General features: G+C 38.5%; 1 protein-coding gene across 6 annotated transcripts in view; it reads left to right on the forward strand.

The window, feature by feature from the left end:
- Positions 1-21,767, forward strand: part of anks1b (ankyrin repeat and sterile alpha motif domain containing 1B) — a 194,339-nt gene that overhangs the window by 146,346 nt on the left and 26,226 nt on the right. For all 6 annotated transcript variants that reach the window (XM_034863033.1, XM_034863032.1, XM_034863034.1 and 3 more), the window contains 2 exons: positions 6,413-6,511; positions 8,216-8,368. In XM_034863033.1, coding sequence (XP_034718924.1) covers positions 6,413-6,511; positions 8,216-8,368 — 252 coding nt within the window. The remainder of the gene's footprint in view (positions 1-6,412; positions 6,512-8,215; positions 8,369-21,767) is intronic.

Raw genomic sequence — 21,767 nt, forward strand, 5'->3', positions numbered from 1 at the left:
CTTGGACTTGGATCTACCATTACCAATTCCCCCTAATGGGGTTCATTAGAGTTGGCATGTCTGGTCACCTTAACCCCCCCAGTAGAGGACAAGTGCTGCTCGACTGATGGACAAATGGCAATAGGGCAGGGTGGTTGTTATGGAGACAGCGTTGGACATGAAGGACATTGGATGGCGACTGATCACGCCCATTTTAAACATATGTATATGTATGAAAGAGAGGGAGGGGGGGGTAGTAAAACTCAATAGATTTGCAGGGCGAAATCAAATCGCTGGCCGAATGGGCGGGGTTCACCCAGTCTAGGGGGGGGGGGGGCCTTAGACAGATATTGGAGTTGAACAAAGACACTTTCTTTGTTCAACTCCACTATCTGGCACTATCTATCTGTCTTATATAGAGAGATTTTATTTTATTGTGGGTGTTCAATGTGTGTACTTAAAGACCAAATGAAATAACACTGACTAAACGCAGAATCTTGATCAAGCACAAACACAGCCAAGGACTTTGAGCCACAGTCCAAATTAGCTTTCTTGTAATCTAGCTTGCTGAACAGGCTACCTGGACATTTTTTTTGCTGCCTAGACAACTTCTTGTTAGACTTGGCTGGAGCATTCCTGATTTTTTCTTTTCTTAAAACGTTCTTAACTTCATTACAATAATTTATTTTCTTTGGCCAACTGGGAGCAATGCAACAAGCTGGATTAAAAAGTTGAAATGGCAAACCTGTATTGAGACATTCAGCAGACACAAAGCAAGATGCAACATTAGAGCTCATTCATTTGAAGTGGTGTTTATGGCCATCTGATGAATATAAGTCCAACATTCACTCTCATTTTGGTTTCTACCGATTCCTTAAGGAAGTATCAGACTATTTAGTTGCTAAAAGCTCCACTATGTTCACCAGCTCGTAAGTAACTTTGCCTGTTTGTGTTTTGGGCTGGGCAGCTAGTGAACAGTGTGTTTATCCGAGCTATTTGCTGAAAACAAATGCCTGTTGCTGATGAGAGAGGTAAGACTGAAACGGTAAAGCACGAAATTAATTTTATTATTTTTCAATCAATTGGAGTTTTGCATCACCTGGCACATGTAAGCTGGATATTCACTTTATTAGTTTTGGTCTCCACCAACTCTTAAGGAAAATATCTGTCTCTTAGCTGCTAAATGTTGGGCTGGTAGTATACTGTGGGTTATTGAAGCTACTTCTGCTGAAAACAGCTGTGTGCAGGGTCTGGAAAACAAAGCTAATGAGAGCAGTGAGACTGCACCAAAACTGATTTGAGTTGGATTTTTGATTATTAAACTGCAAAGTCTGGCATTATGTGTTCCTCCAAATTTAGGCATTTAGAAAACGGGTAGCCTGTGATTGAAATCAGTGTCTGAAGTTCATGTTAAAAGCCTCCTAACGGTGGATCTTAGGCATCTTTATGGGACTAGTCTGAAGCAAAGAGCCAATTCACCTTGCTTAGTCCTCAGACTGCAGTCACACTGTCCCTGTTCACACTCATCATTATCATAAAACATACACACACTCCTCACTAAACTTTGCATACCAGTGTGGCCGCTTTGAAATGTGACCGGAATATGTAAGTGGAAGGAAGAGAGCGAAGGAGGTCGATTGTGGGGTAAAGCACGGCTGGTTATCACTCACTTGAGAGATTAATACTATAGAAATTCTCACATAAACTGATGCTTTGTGGATTGTGGAGGCACTGAGACACACAAACAAATACTGAAGGAGTTTCATGTAAAAGCTATTTTATCAGGATGCTTTGTATTTGTTTGCGGGTCGCACAATGAATCGCAGGAAAGATTGAAGCCAGTTGATGAAGACAAAGGGCAAAGCGGGTTTGGTTTGTATACGGAATTACAAAGAAGAATTGGGGCGCAGTGTTAGACCGCAGAAATGAAGAGATAAAGCATGATGTTGTGCTGTGTGCACTAAAGATTCTGCAACTGACAAGAGCACTTGCAAGGCTAGTGAAATTAATTTGGCCCAACTGTTCCTCAAAGGGAGAAAAACATTTGAAATGAGATGTTGGCAGTATTTCCATTAAAGGTGACATCTCTATCCTCCTCATAAAGGAATTTTTTAATCTGAAAGAATAAATCTTATGAATATTAAACTGCCAACAAGTTAGAGAAACTTAACTTACAGCTTTTACACATACTGTATGAGAATTAGACAAATGCAACACCAACAAGTTTTTAAAGACATCAAAATGAATTACATTCTTAAAGTGCAAGTGAGGATAAAGAATGGATGGTTTGTGTAGTAATTAAAAGAAAGGCAACCCAAACATGAGAAAAGGGGACAAAAAGAAAAGTTATTTGATGGCCGAGCAATGGATGATGGGAAACAATGAGAGATAAGAGACAAGGGAGGAACAGAGGCATGAAAGGAATAGAACAGAGAAAGAGCAAGAAATATCATAATGTGTAGTACTCTTCTTAGACTGTTGTATCAGATAATGGCCTTCACTGCCACCACTGAATATCCATTTTTTTTCTCCCTCTTTAGTCTTTCCTCAATCCCCTGCCACTGCCCATGAATTTTAATTCCTGCGTTCAGAGCGTTTGTGACCCACTGCTGCGATGTTTTAAAGTGCTGTGGTCGTATCACAAGCTCACCACAGGCCATGGCAATTTTTATTCACTCTGCAGATGCTAACAATCTTTCACCAGCAAAATAGATTGTTAGTGTTAATACCAGTTCTGCATATGAAGTGTTGGAAATCTATTCTACTGTACATATACAAGATATAATAACTGGTACCATACAAAATAAACAATGTATTTTTCAGGAGGAAAAACAAAGTCGGTTTTTCTGTTGTTTGTCTCCCATTTATCCTCACTCAAGCAAAATTAATGTTTCCATGTTATTTTTGTCCACTGATCCATCCTGTGCACTTTGAAATGGCAGATATGAGACAAACGTTATGTTAAGACAGAAAGGGAAAGGGAGGGATACATTGAGAGAAAGAGAGAACTAACATTAAGACACTCTATCTCTTTCTATCAGAATCCCAACAGGGAGCAATTAGTCACGCCTTAAAGTCCCCCCACTTTCTACTCTGTGCTGACTCTGAGAGTCATTACTCTGCTGTGAAGTTTTAGCATGGTAACTCCAACGCCAGCTTTGCTCTGGGTTCTAAATAATCAGCCCGAGAGCTGATCTCTGAACTGCACTCTTCTCTGACAGAGGCCCCAGTGTACAGGTTGGAGAGGAGAATGTGGAAGGAATAGGTTTAGCCACAGGATGAGCCCAATCAGCTGCTGCTGCTTCAGGTTTCAGTGCAGGGCCAAACTGGTAGAGCACTCAAGGTAGAGTTTAGAAAACCTGGGGCATAAGGTACCACAAAAAAAAAAAAAACGGATGTGCCAAAAAAATAGGTGCATGAATTAATAAAATAAAAGCATGGACTAGTAGCCATGTGTTGGTTAAGAAATTTGTGCCAATGGATGAATATACTGAGGTAAAAAACAGTCAGACTTGCGCAATGGGCCGTACACCTTCAGAATAGAAGGGATGGGGCGGTTAGATAATTTTAGGGTACTGCAGTTAGTTATTTAATGTTTGTAGGCACTAAATGAAAGCAGTGATTAAAACACTGAGGTAACCATGCCATATATAGTACCATACGTCCAGCCCACTGCACATAAAACAAGTCCTAATGTTTTGTTTGGTCTAATTTGATTGGGTTATGAATAATTCATATGTAAGGATAATGCGCAGGCTAGGTGCATGTTTTTAATTTGTAATTTATATTTCAACCATCAAAGAGGTATTGTAGAATGCTGACAAGCTGCAACATTTTTTAAATTTTTAGTCCATTAAAGAGTAACTAAACTCTGGCTTTGCCTTCCAGGATAATCCATCTTAAACATTTGCAAAGTTGATCTTTGAACCAACATACATCCATGTCAACTACCTACCAATCTTCTTCTTTTTGCCTTTTGTTGGCACATTACTACATTTCTTGGTGCATTTCTGCCACCAGCCTTCCATAAGTGGAATAGTCTTAATAAGTATGGTTTATGAATCCAAGAGCATATATTTCTCACCAGCCTAGTCTCATGGCAGTTTGTGAAATGGTCACCTCATTTAATCTATTGATTTGTGTACAGGTCACGTAAATGTTTTTTTTTTGTGTGTTGATTACAAATTTTGAAGTACTGTATTTCAATGGGAAGCCTATTTTGTGATCAAAGAACAATTACAGTAGTGAATAGTATCAAAATAACGTGACCATTTTAACAACTGGCGTGTGACTGGGTTGTCCTCACCCTATTTCATCAATTAGCACCATGTGCACAGATTTCCACTTTAAACCTTTACTGATTGTCTTTGTGTTGGATTTTGTGTAAGGTTTTCCAGCATGTTCGTGTTTTTAACTCTTGTGTTGTCTTCCCGTTTTTCTTGTGCCTTTCCCCCAATGATTGTGTCACTTTTTCAACATGTGTGGAATTTGTCTGAGCCTTTTTAAATTTTCATGTTTTTTCTCCCAAATTTTTAAAGCTTTTTTTTTTATTTATTATTCATTTTTTTTACATTTGTCACTTTTTTCGACATCTTTTCACATTTTAGTGACTCTTATTGACATTGTTCTGTCTTTTTTTACACTTTTTAAAGTTCTTTTACCAATTGTTTTTTTTCCAAATGCTATAAAATTGACCAAAACAAACATACAAATTCAATAAAAGTAGTGAACTGATTACTTATTTACCTTGTGAAGAATGTTGTTGGGAACCATCCTCATTACTTTTTTGGGATATTAGTTGGAAAGAAACCCAAATTTCAAGGCTCTCACCTTTTTGTTATTTCCAGCACTTGTCCTGTTTCATATTTTATATGCTTTTCAGGTCTTGACTAGTTTGTAGACCGGGGTAGACCAAAACCCTCTAGTTGGAATGTAAATGGCTGGTGTGATAATATAGTAGCAGAACTGGAGTCTCAAAGGTAAAGCCACCTGAACACTTGGAATTTTTCTATCAAATGTTATTTACTGCTATCTACCTGCTTTACTTCCTCCTCTCTTAGGATGTTTTTCACTGTTATTAGTTTGACAGGAAGGAGATGTAGAGGGACAATCCTTCAATTCTTCGTGTGTGTGTGTGTGTGTATTTGGTCCTGACACTGCCTCCAGGTTGATCAGATCTATATTTCTGATGGTGGCTGTGTTGGCCTGTTGCAGCATGTTGCAGCTGTCTTTATACACACAACATCTCTTCCCTCACAGCGTTACACCTTTCCTCTAATTAGCTGTCTGCATGAAGACACTTTTTTCTGACTCTCTGGAGAGGGGGTAACTTATAAGTCTCTTAATATTTCCCATTGCATTATTTAAAATTTAAATTGCATATGATATAATACAGGCTATGTGTGTGCGTGTGTGTGAGTGAGTCCTAAGTAAGAATATCAAAGTTGCCATCTGATGTTTTATTGCTTTCCAGTCTTTTCTTAATCATGTCCTCTTTGATATACCTGTTCACATATTGTTGGTTAGTATTTGCTTAATCATTCCCATTTCTTTTTAAGTGTATATGATCACACTTTGAATTTTTTATTTTTAATCTCATATTTTTTTGACTACTGCATTTTCTCATGTGACAGTCAAGTGGTGAACAAATACTTCACTCTGGATAGGACAAAAAATATAATGCAATAAAATTCAGGAAGGTTATATTGCTATTATACAAATATCAGACAGCCATCGACTATTATAGTAGGACTACAATAGTTTCAATTTAAAAGGTGCAGATACCTAAAACAAATCAATACCAGAATGTTTTCATGTTTTGACCTATCTACTACTAGACTCACAAATACCCATTTTGCAAACCCTACTGATGTTTTAGCATTGCACACAGACACTGGTTTTGTTATAATTTTCTGAACAAAATGAAAACTATTACCAGACTAATCAAATTTGCATGTGTTGTGTAATTCATCACACATTTTAATCAGTTACATTGTTGCAATGAGGTAATGCAGGCAGACTTTTTAAATAAATCAGCATATAAAGTGATTTCCATGTAATGACAATAGAACTTAAAAAACAACCTAATGCATTCTTGATGTTCACTGTGATAAATTACACACCTTAAGCAAGTTTTAAGCAAGTCTGTAACTTGATAATAAGCCAATAAATGGAAAACAATAAATATAAAACATAAATGGAAAATAATAAATGGAAAACAATGGCCACCTAGAATGCTAGTAAATAAAACTTACATCTATAATTGTACAGTGTGCAATCAAAAATGGACAATAAGGATAACTTGAATGTTGAAATGCAAAGTATTGCTATTGTTGTTTAGTATGATTTTTCATCCTATGTGGAGCCATGCTTAACCCTTTTAGACAATGTTACATTCTTAACTCCTAACCTTTGCTGCTTGGTTACTCTGCAGGGCAGCAATGTGGTGGAAGACCAGGACCTGCTGGAGATTGGGATTCTTAACTCGGCCCACAGACAACGCCTCCTGCAGGCCATACGGCTGCTGCCCAGGGTCAGTACGGCAGCTAATCACACACTTCAACAGGAACATCTAACACATGGACTAAACCTGAGCTTTCTAATCTGTGTTTTTTTGTAACATCAGTCTAGTGCAAGTTTTGCCAGTTTTAAGTTGTAAGGTTGACGTGATACAAATGAGAGCTGATGTTTACGTGTACTGCAGCCAATCTGTTTTTAGTATTAAATTCAGCAAATCTTTTGCTCCATCTGTCTTTCAGTGTGACATAACTCTCTCTGTGGGTGGTTAGGTTTCTCTCTGCATTTTCTGGAGAATACTTACGCCAAGGAGTTGTTGGACTCAGGAAGAGAGGCTTTAGATTTAATGATGCAAGGAAACTGCTCAGTCTTTTTAAATCCACTTTTTCCTGCATCTTTAAAATTCACACACAGATAAAAAACACAAGTTGATCAATTATTTGTCACATTGCAGAAGGCCAACCGTTTCTCACGTAAGGACCAAAGGCTGTTGAAATAATACATCAAATAGAGAGTCATAGGCCATTTTGCTGCTGTACGTTAGCAAGGGACAGTATGTGTGCGTGCGTGCGTGCGTGCGTGCGTTCGTTTCTGCGGGCGTGAGAAAGAAGGATCAAACGTGAAGTGACAGCAGGAAAAAGGCATCTGCAAAAGAGTACAGAAAGAAAGGAGAGACTCTGAACTCAGAGATAAGCAGGTTTCACACAAACATCCAGATAACTTTGATCTCCAGTCAGCACTTTCCACTTCTCATCCCCCTCTAAAAATTCCAAAACATGGTAAAAAAGAAACCTTTAACTTTTGCCTGCCCTCACACGTCGGCAAACCCATGCTCAACTGAGAATGTGGGATGTTTTTGTGAAACGCCATAAACTTCAGGACCGCAGAAGGCATGAAAGGGGAGAGAGAGGGGTAATGACATGCAGCAAAGGTGGGAGTTGAACCCTGGGCCCACTGCGTTGAGGAGGAGGAACTCTATATATGGGCACCCGTTTTACCAACTGAGCTATCTGGGCGCCCTCTCTGAAGCTGTAATGACTGTCGAAATATTAGTGAATGAACAATTAATCTATGAGCTTCCATCACAGAGTTTTTTTCAAAAGTTAGGCTTTTGTTTACTTGTTACATTATTTACAGTACATGACTACAACTTGAAAAACATGAAAAATGCACTCTTTTAGAGCTCAGTATTGGTTGCTTCCTCCTGTACCCTGCTTAACTGGGGAAGGGTTATTAAAATTGAGAAAATCTTTAATGATCCTCGTGTAGAAATTACGCTGCTGCAGCAGAATGAAAGCAGAAAAGGAAAAAAGTGCAGCACAAAAATAAAATATGGTGTAAATAGAATTCAAACAGCTGTTATGTTATATAAGAAAAAGGTATATTGGCTGAAATGTGGTTTGCATTTGTACAGAGCGCTCCAACCTTTCAAGCTCCTGGTCAAAGGCAGTGTACCGTATGAGCAGAAAAATGTCAAACCACCTCTAACATTTCCTCACAGTATCTATTATGTTTATGAGAACATGGAGGACAACTCAGAGAGAGAACAAAGAAAACAAATTCATGTCATGAAACCTCCCAAGCAGCGAGTGTCCAGAGATATTTATGTTATATTCTTCGCAGTCCAGGATATGTTTCAAAGTCTTGTAAAGAATGGCAGAAAGTAATAAAATGTATATAATACAGAATATGAAAGATTACTTTTCTGTCTGTTATGAAGGTGCGACCTGTCGGTTACGATGGCAACAATCCCACGTCGGTGGCAGAGTGGCTGGAGTCATTGGAACTTGGTGACTATACCAAGTCTTTCCTCGTCAACGGTTACACCTCCATGGAGCTGGTGAAGAAGATCTGGGAGATCGAGCTCATCAATGTAAGTCACAGTTATTTTCACTTCCTAGTTCTGTGTGCAGTCTTGAAAATGTTTTAATGTCATAAAACATGTCTTCATCAGGAAGAAATAGGCTTGTGGCTGTGCCACAGACAGGGTAGGGAAGTGGGAAATTATTGAGAGACGGATTGATAGTTTTGAGAGTTGTTGACAATAGGAAAAATAAAGAACAACACCAGCTTTATCCAAAACAGGTTTTACAAGGTTTAAAAAGGTTTATCTGCCAACTGGACAGATATGACAGATTTTTCTGGCTCGTTGCTTGACACAACTTATTTTTTCAGCCAGGTAAGGCAATCTTTGCACTAATAGAGCAATCTAGAGTAATCTCTCTTGTGTCCACATACAGTATTATCTCTTATTTTAAATATATTTTTGTGTTGTGTTCAAATTTCTCCCTCATAGACAGATATTGACTACACCTTTAAGCAATGGATAACAGCTTTTTTTTTTAGCTTGAATGATGGGTTCTGATGGATATATATTTTTTGTGATAAAGGACATCAGTGGCACAGCTGTGGCTTTTTGTAGCTGAATGCTTGTTGGCTTCTGTCCTCATCTCTCACCTGGGCGACAGATTGAATTTGTTTCTCTTGCTCAATAAATCACACTCAGGTCCCATATATCAGCAGACGCACAAGCTTTGTGCTTTGGCTTGTTATCTGAAACAAGGCTAAAGTCGATGTGAAAGTTCCCTCTGTGGAATACCTGCAGAGGCAATACCCAGTGTGCAGAATGCCCATCAGGCATTTCTTCTCATTACTGAGCAATGCATGCTAAGAATGCAAACAGGAAGGAGGTGCATTTCTTGCTGTTATATAACTTTACTGCATCTTTTTCATTGCGGTTGCTTATTCTGTATTTTACTTTCTGTCATCCCTTTGTCTTGCTGTAGATGTTTGTGGTTTAATATTTGCATCAATAAAGAGTGAGCAGATAGTTTGCAGTTGATTTGCCTAGATTTAATTATCTCCTGTAAATATCAGTAATGGAGGATGATAACAAGGTTTGACATTTGAGCTCCTATGTTGGCACAAGTAGTGCAGGTTTTTGATTACATTTTTACCAACATGAAATCTTAAGTAGAGATATGGGATATGCTGCAGCCTGAGCTCATCGGACTTATGTGCTCCTTTGGTGCTCCGAGTGTAACGAAATGAAGCTTGATTGTAGAGGGTGCCTGGCTGATTTCAGTGAGAGAGGAGGGAAGGGGTGTTTTTCCTTCCCAGCGGAGGATAAAGTGATAAAGTGATGAGTGATCGGCTGGAGGTGGTGGAGGGGGAGTTATATAAGCATGTGGGATGCAAGATGTTTCACAGCGCTGGGGATACCGCCCACATGCTTTGCTTGTGCATGTGTGTGCTTCTGGATGCATATGTGAGATAGAATAAGTGTTAATACCTGCTTTTGTTTTTATGTTTTTTTAAATGCCATCACTTTTCCAACACAAGCCAAACTACACATTAATCTCCTTTCTCTTATGGAAAACAGAGGAGCGTTGAAGTCTAAATGATGTGCATATGAACTTTGTACTCATTTAGTACTCCCATTTAGACCTTCATGTGCATGCAAATACGTATATTGTATAGCATTAGGATTATGTCTGAATAAATAATTCACATATGATTCTGAGTGAAACGGCAGTGCAGAGTAAATCCACTAGAGGCTGCACAAGTACACTACAAGGCCAGAAGTATGTGTCTACATACATTTTTGTACTGGAATTGTTTATTAGGACAAGGCACTGTTGACAATAGGATGCATCCACTTATGTGGTAAAAGTTTGGGAATGGCCCCTTCCCATTTCAACATGACAATACCCCTTCGCACAAAGCCAAGTCTATGAAGGATTTTCCTAGTTTTGTTTGAAAGAACTTGACAGAGTGGGTAACATTTACATAAATCTTTTATTTTTTAATAGAATTAACTGTCATTTCCTTGTAAATTTATAGGCAGTGTCCAGATTACGAGACACTTCACTCCTAGAGCAGCCCAACAAATACATAGACATCACCAAAAGGGAACCTTAGATGCAGGTTTTGTTTACTTAAAGGGTTTGTTAAAGGGATCTTTCGAAGTGGGGTTGTATGAGGTACTTATCTATAGTCAGTGTATTAGCGTGGTTGCCACGCCCCCAGTTTGGAGAAGCAGGTAACACGGAAGCCAAGCTATGTATTGTTGCGGTTGACAGGGTATTTTAACCACCAAAAAAAAGCCGACCGAAAAAATTCACCCTTGACTGGCCTGCACTGAACCCTTACCTCAAGCCCATCCAACACATTTTGGATGAACTAGAATGCAAACTGTACCACATGGCTGTAATGTTTAGGTTTTTACATAATTTTGTCTATGTAGTGTATTCATTTGAAGCAGATCGTATTGTCGGGCAGGACTACATGTGAAAGAGTGTGTTCCTGCTGTACAAGCTGTCCTCATGACTGCGTGCCACTGCAGCAGTTCACTGAAGTATTCTCTGGGGTGCTGCAAAAGTCACTGCTGTACCTGAGAGAGCTGTGTGTTGTATATGTGTGTGGAGAGGTATATTGTAGTGGGAGGTTAAAACAGATGTGTGATGTGGGGAAGGACATATAGAAGTAAGATAATGGGGGGATGGAAAGAGATAGAGAAAAGAGGACAATTTGTCTGCTGCTTTCATGTAATCACCAGATAATTGCCATTGGCAACATATGCTGTCTTGTCCTGGGAATCAAGGCAGGAGTGTTTAGCATTGCTGCAGCATTTTAAAATATTGAGACACAAGTCTGTGTTTAAGTGTGTGTTTGTGTTTTGATTGGCCACATATGCGCCGCTTCTGTAGCATTAAAAGAGCATCTCAAAACACCTTTTAATCCTGCCTGTCAGACAGAGAGCAGGTGTGTCCTTCTCCATCTGCTGTGTGTGTGTGTGTGTGTGTGTGTGTTTGTGTGTGTGTGTGTGTCTGTCTGTGTGTGTGCGCGAGCGCGCGTGTGTGGCTCTCAGGTTTTATGTCATCAGAGTAGATTGACTCATCTGACTTGCACATGGTAACCTGGAGGTTAACTGTTACATTTAGTCCACAGGAAGGATATTAATCCCAACTTGTTTAGGTAGGTAGATGTAGTCAATAAGCTTTTTAGGCACATTCAGAGAACTCAGATGTAAATTCATGTTATTTACTGAAGCAAATGCTGAGATGTAAGAACAAAGTAGGATGAGGCAAGAAACAGATTTTTAATAAGCCAAACTTATTTAAAAGAGAAAATAAAGGGGGAACGCTACAATTATTATTCAAACTGTGCGTTGTACACATCCATTGCAGTGTACAGAGTGACTTCACGGTTCAATTTTTATCTTCAGAATCATTCTACTGTAGTGAAGTATGGTACACAATATTACTTAACAAAAGGTTGGTGTAAAACGTTTGTAGACTTCTATGTATTCCCACATCTCAGAACGCAACTTGCTCAGTAGTTATTACTTGTAGAAATGATCGACAAAACTACAAAAGTAAGATTTCTAATAAATCTGAATTATTCTTTACCTGTTTAATTTGCAAAAGAAAACACCAGTTTCACATCATAGAATAAGATGTACATAATGACAGTTGGTATAGTCAATGCACATACAGTTATTCCTGGTACTGTTGTGACATTTAACTTTTATAGTCTGAAGACTTAAAATGAAAACTTATTATATTATACTTTTTTCTTTAAATTATTAAATGAATATTAATAATGAATAAGAATGTTTTATTAAAAATGGATGAGTACTGTAAATGTGCACAGACTGCTTTTTTTTAAATACTTAATTCTAGGATTAAACTAATCACATTCAGATGAATGTACAGTACTGAGCCACTTTGATTCCACCAGTAGTGCTAACTCAAATTGTAAAAAATATCATAATTGATTCATCTTTAAGTAATTCATCAAGTAACGTATGAAACATGGTGGTTACTACACTCTAAATAAGTATTTGCTTGTGTTAATGCCAGTCTTTGTCATTAGGGAGCTACTCTTTAAGCTACTTTGTTCCCTTAATTACCCAAACAATTTAGAGAACTATGTCAGGGGCTTGAGAATGTAACAATGGCAAGACATTCTGTCTTCGGCAGTCGGCAGTTTTTTGAGTTCAGAAGTCTGTAAAACCTTGAAAATGCTGCATACAAACACATGACTGAACATGGCATTTTATCTTCAACTGGTGAAAATACACCTAAATATAAAGATGAACGTAAAATCAGATGTCAATGCTTACCATGGCAAAAAGCTGGTATGTTTAATATTTGATTATTGTTGGTGTTTCTTCAATCCAACAGCAGATGAATATACCCGCTCATATACATATTATTTTCCCTGCAGTGCAGTGAGCTGCAGACACATCATGTAGAAATCCACATGGAGGTGCTGCTGCCTCTCAGTTCAGTCAGACCACCTTGTCTTTAAAAAGAAAGTACAAAACAACTGCGTCAAAGCTGCAAATTGCTCTCATTATACAAGTGATTTCTCAAAGAGCCCAGAGGGAAGCAGTTAGCAGAAAATGGATTTTCGTTTTGGAGAGTCACGTTCATGACGCTGGAGTGCAGATAGTTTCTGGTGCTCAAGGAACAATTCCCTTAATGTTTTCTAGATAAGTGGACCCTGATATTACGGAGAAGGGTGCCTTGAAATGTATTTGTGTGCAAGTGTACATTTTCTGTGTTCTTTGTTACCTGTATAGTGCATGGTGGTTTAAATGAGAAGCATTTGATTGACGGTCTGAGATTAAAGGTTTAAAGGATTAAAGTTGTTAGCAACCACTTTTTTTATTGTGACCCCTTAATATAAAGCAACAAAATCCTCTTGTGGCCCGCTAGATTAATCTCACAACCCCATGTAGGGGTCCCATTCTCCAATGCTATGGTCATAATTAAGAAACAATTTATACCTGAAATGCCTCGATGCCTCTTGCCGGGTAAGGAGACATTGACGGCGGTGTGCACAAAAGTGGAAACGCTGAACAAGGGCAGGAGTTCCAGCTAGGTGGAAAACTGACGCTAGACGGCCACCTGTCGGAGTTAAATTTGCACAATTTTAATGATTTTCTTTCACATCTACCACTGTCAGATTCGCTGTGTTCACTCTGAAGGAATCACTGCACATGAGTAGGCACTTTTATTGACATTTCAAACATGTTAAGAAAAAAAACACGTTTAAAACTTGCCCTGTTTAATCCTGTTGGGTTCTAACTCTAGCAGGAGGATAACACGGTGTAGGCAGCACCGATTGTTTTAGTTTTTCTCTCTACTGACAGCACTCCACATTTACATTCAACAGAGACTTGTGTTGTAATTGATCGGAATTCTCCTTTAACACGGACACAGACTCGCGCAGAAATGGGGTGGCTTTATCAAACTACTGCTAACCGCTGGTGGAGTATGTGATTGTTAAATGTCAACCATCCTACAGACCACGCATATTTACGGCTGTGTGCTTGTAATCTGTTTACGTCACTCCAAGCGCTAATGCTACCATTACGTTAGCCGAATCTTACAGAGACTATAATGTGTGTGAACTAAGTGTAGGCTGTTTCGTATGTTTTTATGTAATGTTGTTTTTATATATTTTAAATGTGTAACACCACTTGAGCTACGGTGAATGTATATGGTTGACATTTCAATCAAACACACTAAAGTTGAGTTGAATGCTTTACTGTCAGTTAAAGGTAGGTGGGCCTTGGTAGTGGACTCTTTGAGCAGCGGAAAGCAAGTGCATTCTGGGATTTGATGTCCTTCATCCACAAAAACACATCTTCTGGCTTTTCTCTGCCTGGAAGGCACCAGTTTTGAAAAACAATTCACATTTCTACTACAGAAGTGACCCAATTTAAAGATATATTCATCTTTCCAACAATGATTTCTATATACATATATATAAATTATAGACTGTGTATATACTATATATACATATATATACATATACTTTGTGTGTGTATATGTATATATATATATATATATATATATATATATATATATATATATATATATATATATATATATATATATATATATATATATATATATATATATATATATATATATATATATATACTGTATATGTCCCTTTAAGTCTGTTTAAAGTGAAGCTGTGTTTTAGATATTGTACTTAAATGCAGTACTTGTGTAAATGTACTTAATTGCTTTCCAGCAATGTATTTCCTAACTTGTCCGTCATTTCGCAACCTCTTATTTTCTGCTTCATGTCTGTATCTTGCATGTGAAGTCCTGTTAGGGTGTGTAGGAGTGTGTATGTGTCCTGACGTGTCCCTGCATTCCCCACTATTATTACAACATGTCATTTCAAGAGGTATTTATTCTCAAAACATGGAATGTGTTCTGAAAATCTCGAAATTACTAACTGCGTGTGTGTGTGTTTGTGTGTGTGCAAATTTTTGTGTAAGTGTATACGGAGTCCAAAATAAATCGAGGACAGTCATGAGAGTTCAGCCTTTCTTCTACCGCTTGTACTTTGTTGCCATGACAGCTACTAGTTACCATAGAGACTAGAGATATGTGCACTTGGTATAAATGAATGTGTGTTTGTACAGGATTGCCTTTTCCTGACACTATTCCAAATACTTAGTAGATGTGTGCGTGTGCGTGTGCGTGTGTGTGTGTGTGTGTGTGTGTTTGTCATGTTCCTGTGCTCATCACCTTCTTTGTCACCTCTCCAAATGGACAGATTGTCTCACATCCCAACACCAGATGGTTCCTGTTAGACTGTTTGTTGCTTTGTTAGACACTGCAGGATTAAACCCTATATATCATACAATAAGACTTACACACACGTGCTTCCAAACTTTTGTTAGTTAACTCAATGACAGATGACACCAAAAAGGTGTCTACATGTTTTGCGTGGCTGTCACACACGTGTATCACACTTGTAGGTTTTCAGAGGTGTCCGATGTGTTCAAATGCGCAAGGATATTGTACAGTACACGGACAGTATGTGTGAAAGGGAGTGAGTAGTAGCTTTTCGTGTGGGTGGATTTGCCTCAGGACTGCAGTGTACTTCACTGGCCCAGCCTGCCGATATTGCTCTCCTGCAGCCTTATTTGGCATTTGCACTTCCCGTTGTAGCACTCACCGTGCTGGAGATAGTGTAGGAGGTATCAGGAGATAATGTGTGTGACCCCGACTGATTTGCCTTTATTTCTCCTGAATATTATGGTACGTAAAAGCTATACGTTGATGAGATTTGTTAATTTTTTACCCAAAATGAAGAAGAATTATCAGCTTTGCTTTAGGTGATCTAAAGCTTCTTTCTTCCTTTCAATAATAGATGATATTACCTCTTAATTCCAAAATCTAAATTCTGTTGGACTTGAGAATGTTTTTACCAACTCATTTCGCTTCCCTCCCTTATAAATTCTGTTGAGCTTTCTATGATATAACATTGTCTTAGTCTGCTGTTTCCAAGGTAAATGAAAAACTTAAAGCTTAACTATTGAGCCAACATGGATCAAAACTCCTTAAAGTGTTTCGAAAAAATGGACATTCCAACATTATAATTTTACAACAACATTATGACAACTGGGCAAACTTGTGATGAAAATCTTTTTACATGATCAAAAATCTCCAGAATAGCTACCAAATTAACCTTGAGTTGATGAATGTAAATGGACTGTATTTATATAGCACCTTTCTGGTCTTATTGACTTTTCAAAGAGCTTTTACATAGTATACCATTTACACACTTTTTTTGAACACTTTTTTAAATGCCATTTTTAATATACTGTGGCCAAGGCTGCCGTACAAGGTGCCAACTGCTCATCAGAAAAACACTCACACACATCTATACTAAGATGCGCACTGCGCAGCATCGGAGGCAGCGTCATGCGCTATCTTTGGTTTTTCTCCTTCTGGATCTCACATTGTTGTAAAAGACAGAAATAGACAGAATGACGTCAAGCTTTGTGGGTTGGATTTCATTTATGCGACACTGTGCAGTAACACACATACAAATATATACTCATACATAAACACATCCATATGCTTAATATATTGCACTAAACCTGTACACACACAAGCACTGGTGTGAGTGTACTGTGGTCGGTTGATCAATTTTTCAAGATGACACGTAAGTGAGTAAGGTTTCAAACAGAATTCCAGGTGAGGATATTGGGTTGTTAATACATCCTGTATGTATTCATATATTACGCAATGTTGATCTGAATTACATGATGTCTCAAGGATCATTGCTTAAGAGTAATCAAAATCATTTCCTCTCCTCTGAGCCAAATGTCTAAACTTGTCTGCATCGGTAGGTGAATAGAAAAATGTGACACCTAACCCTAACCCTAACCACCGCAATGTTAGGGGACACACGTCATCAAACTGTAGAATGCTCCAAATAATAATAAAAAAACTCTCCTGGTTGAATCAATCAATACAAAAGATCAGCAACTGCGTCAGAGAATATATGTTTTTTTTAATTATTAAAATTTATAAAAGGCTTGGGAACATAGAAACGTAAGGAGAGAAGTCAAACAACGATTTCCAGTGAGCATTTTGTAGGAAGAAGGGTTCATTTAAGATTAATTTTCAACTATGGTCAGGTGTTTTGTGCCAAATTGCAGCACGATGCATCATGTGTTTAATTCGTGTCTGTAGTTGGCTTCTTCTCTATAGCAACAGTGGCTTAGGCTAATCGGCATTGTATTTAGAGCTTATGTGCGTATCACACTGACTCATACTTAATACTCAGATGAGGGTAATGGATAAAGATGAGGGTAAGGATATAATTAGACAAATAGTTTGGCATTTTGTATTCATTTTCTTGCCAAGCGTTAGATGAGAAGATTGATACCTCTGTCATGTCTGTACAGCCAGCAGCCGGTTGACTTATCTTAGCACAAAGACAGGAAACGGGGAAAGAGCTAGCTGTCCTATGCTTTCAAAACGATGCAATGGGAATTAACAGTGGGGTATATTTTTTTTAACATTGAAGACATTGTGAAGATGAAACTATTAGTGTTGAACTGTCTCATGCTGCATACAAACAAACAAACAAACAAACAAACACATTTACACTTCTTGTGAACCAGCACAGGCTTGTCTCTGTATGGGCCCCCCGTCTCCATAGTGACGAGATGGAGAGGAGGAGGAGGAGAAGGGGGGAATGTAAACTGGGTAGGAAGAGAGCAAGTGCAGGGAGAGGGAGTGTGTGTGTGGAGAGAAAAAGAGAGAGAGAGAGCGCTCAGCCAGAGACATGTAGGAGATGTAGTCTGGCTGCCGCAAGCTGAAGAAAGAGGAGGAGTTGGTGAGCGCTGGAAATCTGCAGAGTGTGAGTGAGAGAAAGGGAGACAATAAGCTGGTGGTGAGGAGGCGAGGAGTAAAGCTAGGAAAGCCTGGTGAAGACAGAAGAGAAGGAAGACACACTGGTCTTGGACTGCAAGAAAGCAACAGCAAAGAGGAAGAAGAGAAGAGTGTGGGAAAAGAAAACACAGAAGGAGACAGGAGCGCAAACTGAAGACAACTCTACAACCTTTCATTTGGAATGACTCCAGTCTTGAGGAGAGGTGGGTAACCGTGCAGAAATGGAATGAACGATGAAGAACCAGAGGGATTTCTGTTAAAAGCAAGAAAAGAGAAAGAAGGGACACGATGATGAGCCATTGATCCTTTTGTTCTCTGCTTGCTGATTTATTTATACATCTTTGGTGCTTAGCGAGGCTGAGGTGATTACACCACACGGAACGCTTCCGTGGCGCTCAGTCAACACTGCTGACTAGGCTGATTTATTGGCTGCGTGTGTGTGTACAGGAGTTGGAGATAAATGTTTTTGTGCATCTAGCTTGGATGAGTCTGCCCTTGAGGCACATGAGCGAATTAGCTTAGTGTTGAAGAAAAGATGTATCCATTGTGCTTTGATAAAATTTAAGTTTATTATTCCACAAGTATCGTAACACGAAAGCAAGTTATGCCTTTTCTTTTTGTCTCTTCTCTGTGAATCCAATACGTAATAATAATCAACTACTAATAATAATAATGATAATAATGCATTTTATCTATATATCATCACTCAAAGACACTACAGAGGATATTTAAAAGAAAATCTGCCTACTTAAAAATTCACACACTAAATTACACACATATTAATTATATATTTAAAGCCGCTCTAAAAGGTGATTTGAACATGGACAGGTTGGTACGGTCGGATGTGTTTGGTGAGAGAGTTCCATAGGGGGGCGGCTAAGAAAAAGGCAGTGTGCCCACAGCTCTGGCGCTTTGTCCTGAGTGGTGGATTTAAATCCTATTACCTTTCAGTTGCAGTACAGTTATTTAGACGTAAGGACTTATCTTGACATTCTGTACTATTTTATGGTTTTCTTAAACATAAACTCAATTCCCCCCAGAATTTGGTTCAGGTTCTCATATACATGTTACAAGACTTTCTCAAAAAGCATGTTAAATCCAAGGTCAGATTTCAGCAATTATGTGTTGTAGTTTCAGATTGACTCAAGTGAAGCAGATAAAAAAGAGCAAAACGCTCTAACTACTACAGTTAAACCCACTCAAATCCAAATGCATCCCTCCTTTGTGTTCTAGCCTCATTTGCATGCACTAACATACTCTTAGAATATGTTGAGAGCTGTGAAATCTGGCACAAGACCGAGAGAGAATATAGTTGCTAAAGAGAGGGAGATTGTTGGTTTCTAAGGGTCTGTGCTGTTAACACAACTACATATTTAAGAGATAATCATGGAGTGTGAGGGAAACTGCAAACATTTATTGGCGCAAGGAAGGCTTATCTGCTGTCATATGATGACTATTTTCAGGTTTTTAATCTCTATTACTTTTTCTAGACCTACTTTATGTAAGTACCAAATCATTCTACCTTCACATCCGTTGAATGCTTTCTCACCTTGTCTTAAGTTGTCCTAAATCCACTGGAAACCAAGAGTCAAACAGGGGGGTTAAGTTCATGTTTTCTAGCCTGTTCGGACTTGATTTCCAACAAAGATGATGGTAAACAAGGCAGCAGTCATAGTGCAAGATTTAAAGGAGTAAGTGAGGACCTTGCGGGAGATAGAGGGAAAGAATGAGACAGGTTCCAGCAGGACGATGGAAAGAGAAGTATTTGTCTTCTGCCAACTATTAAAGAGCAGCCTGGACAGACAGATTGAGTCGGCAATCCTGCCAGATACTTTTTACCTCAGACTCCAGTTGATCAATCATAATCCTGCCTCCTGTTCATCGAATCGTCACCACAGCGAGTCATAGCAATAGATTCCTCTTCAGTGACCGACATAAGTCAGTAGGCAGCCCAGAGAAACCACAGCTAGATGGATGATGCAGAGAGACATTCCACAGAAAAAGGCTTTTAACATACAGTAACTGGAGAACGGATGCTAAGGGTTTTTCTCAGATATCAGTTTTGTTATGCTACCAGTATTTTCAGGAACACAAATGGTTTTATTCTATTTTTTTACCTTTACGGTATTACCGCATTCACATGCCTTCATTCATTTATTGTACATTAGTAGGGAAGAGTTTATTTTGGGACTGAACCGGGTCACAAAACAGGACCACAGTCCGTAAATCAGCCAATGGTTGTTTTACCCAAAACCTTTGGGGCATCAACAGGTTAAGTAAGGTGGCCGAGGCTTAAAGTCTTACAATGTCTGTCTATATGTTGTTACATAAGCGTGCATTAACATCAGAGTGAAATCTTGATTAAACTCAAAGCAAGGCCGTAGCATCTTGCTTTGGGTGACTGTTTGGTCTATAGCACCACAGCTTTGACCTCACTTGTAATGTTTGGCTATAGTTACAGAATTTTTTGACATATTTGTAACAGATCAGGAGCTATATATATATATATATATATATATATATATATATATATATGTATGTGTGTGTGTGTGTATATGTGTGTGTGTGTGTGTGTGTGTGTATATGTGTGTGTATATATATATATATATATATATATATATGTGTGTGTGTGTGATTGTGTATCTATGTATGTATGTGTGTATATACAGTATATGTGTCACTAAATTAAAATAGGTTGCACCGCTCAAATTAGTTTTTTATGTAGAGATTAATCGTAACAGTAACACTCAACAGTTACCAGCTGTTGCTGTTGTTGCAGCTCACCAAAAGGATTGTCAGTTTATAGTATTTGCCCCCCTAAAACAAATTTTTGCTACAGCTTGTGATGCTACAATCAGTTTGTTTATTTAGTTAATAGTTTTTGATTGGACATTGCTACAATCCAATGTACACATTACTTAACTTAAAATTGTGCATCCCAACCTAGTACATTACTAGGGAAATATCTAGCTGAAAGTAGCTACAGTAGTATAGGTACGTGGAGGTATGTAAGTCTTTACACACAAACTTAGTACTAAATTTACAAATCGCTGGTGCAACACAATCCATTTTTTGTCTAAAGTGTAAACATCAGATAAACACGTAGTAGATTTTTTAGATTGGACACAGATGCTCATTTGCTGTAAATGATGTTGCAATTGTAACGACTAATGTAAATATCAGGAGGAAATTGGCACATAAAACACAACTGGCTACTCCTTCTTTACTTGCATTCACTGTTAGAAACTAGCACGGGCACCAATATTCAACTCTTCTCTTTTCACTTTCAAGTTTTCCCCATCACACTAGGAATCATGAAGGCGTTACACAGCATGGTCCTTCCCAAGCTGTGTCTCAGCAGAGAGTTCACAGATGCACATATAGCTGCAACGAGCATCCTACTAACCTGATATCTTATATCTGTAGCCTTTTTTTCCACCCAAATGTGGATGAGCCAGTATGTTCCTCGCCTCACTGGCTCTGACCGGGAGCAGCTGTTGTATGTGTGAACCCTACTACAGTATACCTATGACGTTCAAAAGTAACAAACCACGTAAAATATGACTCCACAGGGCACTTTCTCTGTTGCATATCAACTGTGTTATGTCATGTGGATATGCATGTGACACAAGCTGCACAGGTCAAACACACAAGGTTGTTAACACATGATTGACCAAAGGCATTTAGTAATAACCAAATTAATCATCAGGAGCTAAAGTTAAAAGTGTGTGGGTGATCAAGGAATTAGATTTTTAGTTTCTCTTGTCTTGTCGTTCTGTAAAAATGTTTAACTATGTGAACATATATCCATTTGGTAGTTATAACTCATTACCATTTCCGTTACTGTGCATGGAAACCTAAACCTCTCTTTACATTTTTAGCACACTAAATACTTGCATTTTTACAGTTTGAAAAGGCCGAATGTGAATAAACTCCTTGGAGCACTCACACCCAGATAGTATTATACTCATAAACACACAGACACACAGACACACATACACAGACACATACACAGACACACAGACACAGACACACACACACACACAC

The sequence above is a fragment of the Etheostoma cragini genome, chromosome 23 (genome assembly GCF_013103735.1).
Source record: "Etheostoma cragini isolate CJK2018 chromosome 23, CSU_Ecrag_1.0, whole genome shotgun sequence".
NCBI lineage: Eukaryota > Metazoa > Chordata > Actinopteri > Perciformes > Percidae > Etheostoma > Etheostoma cragini.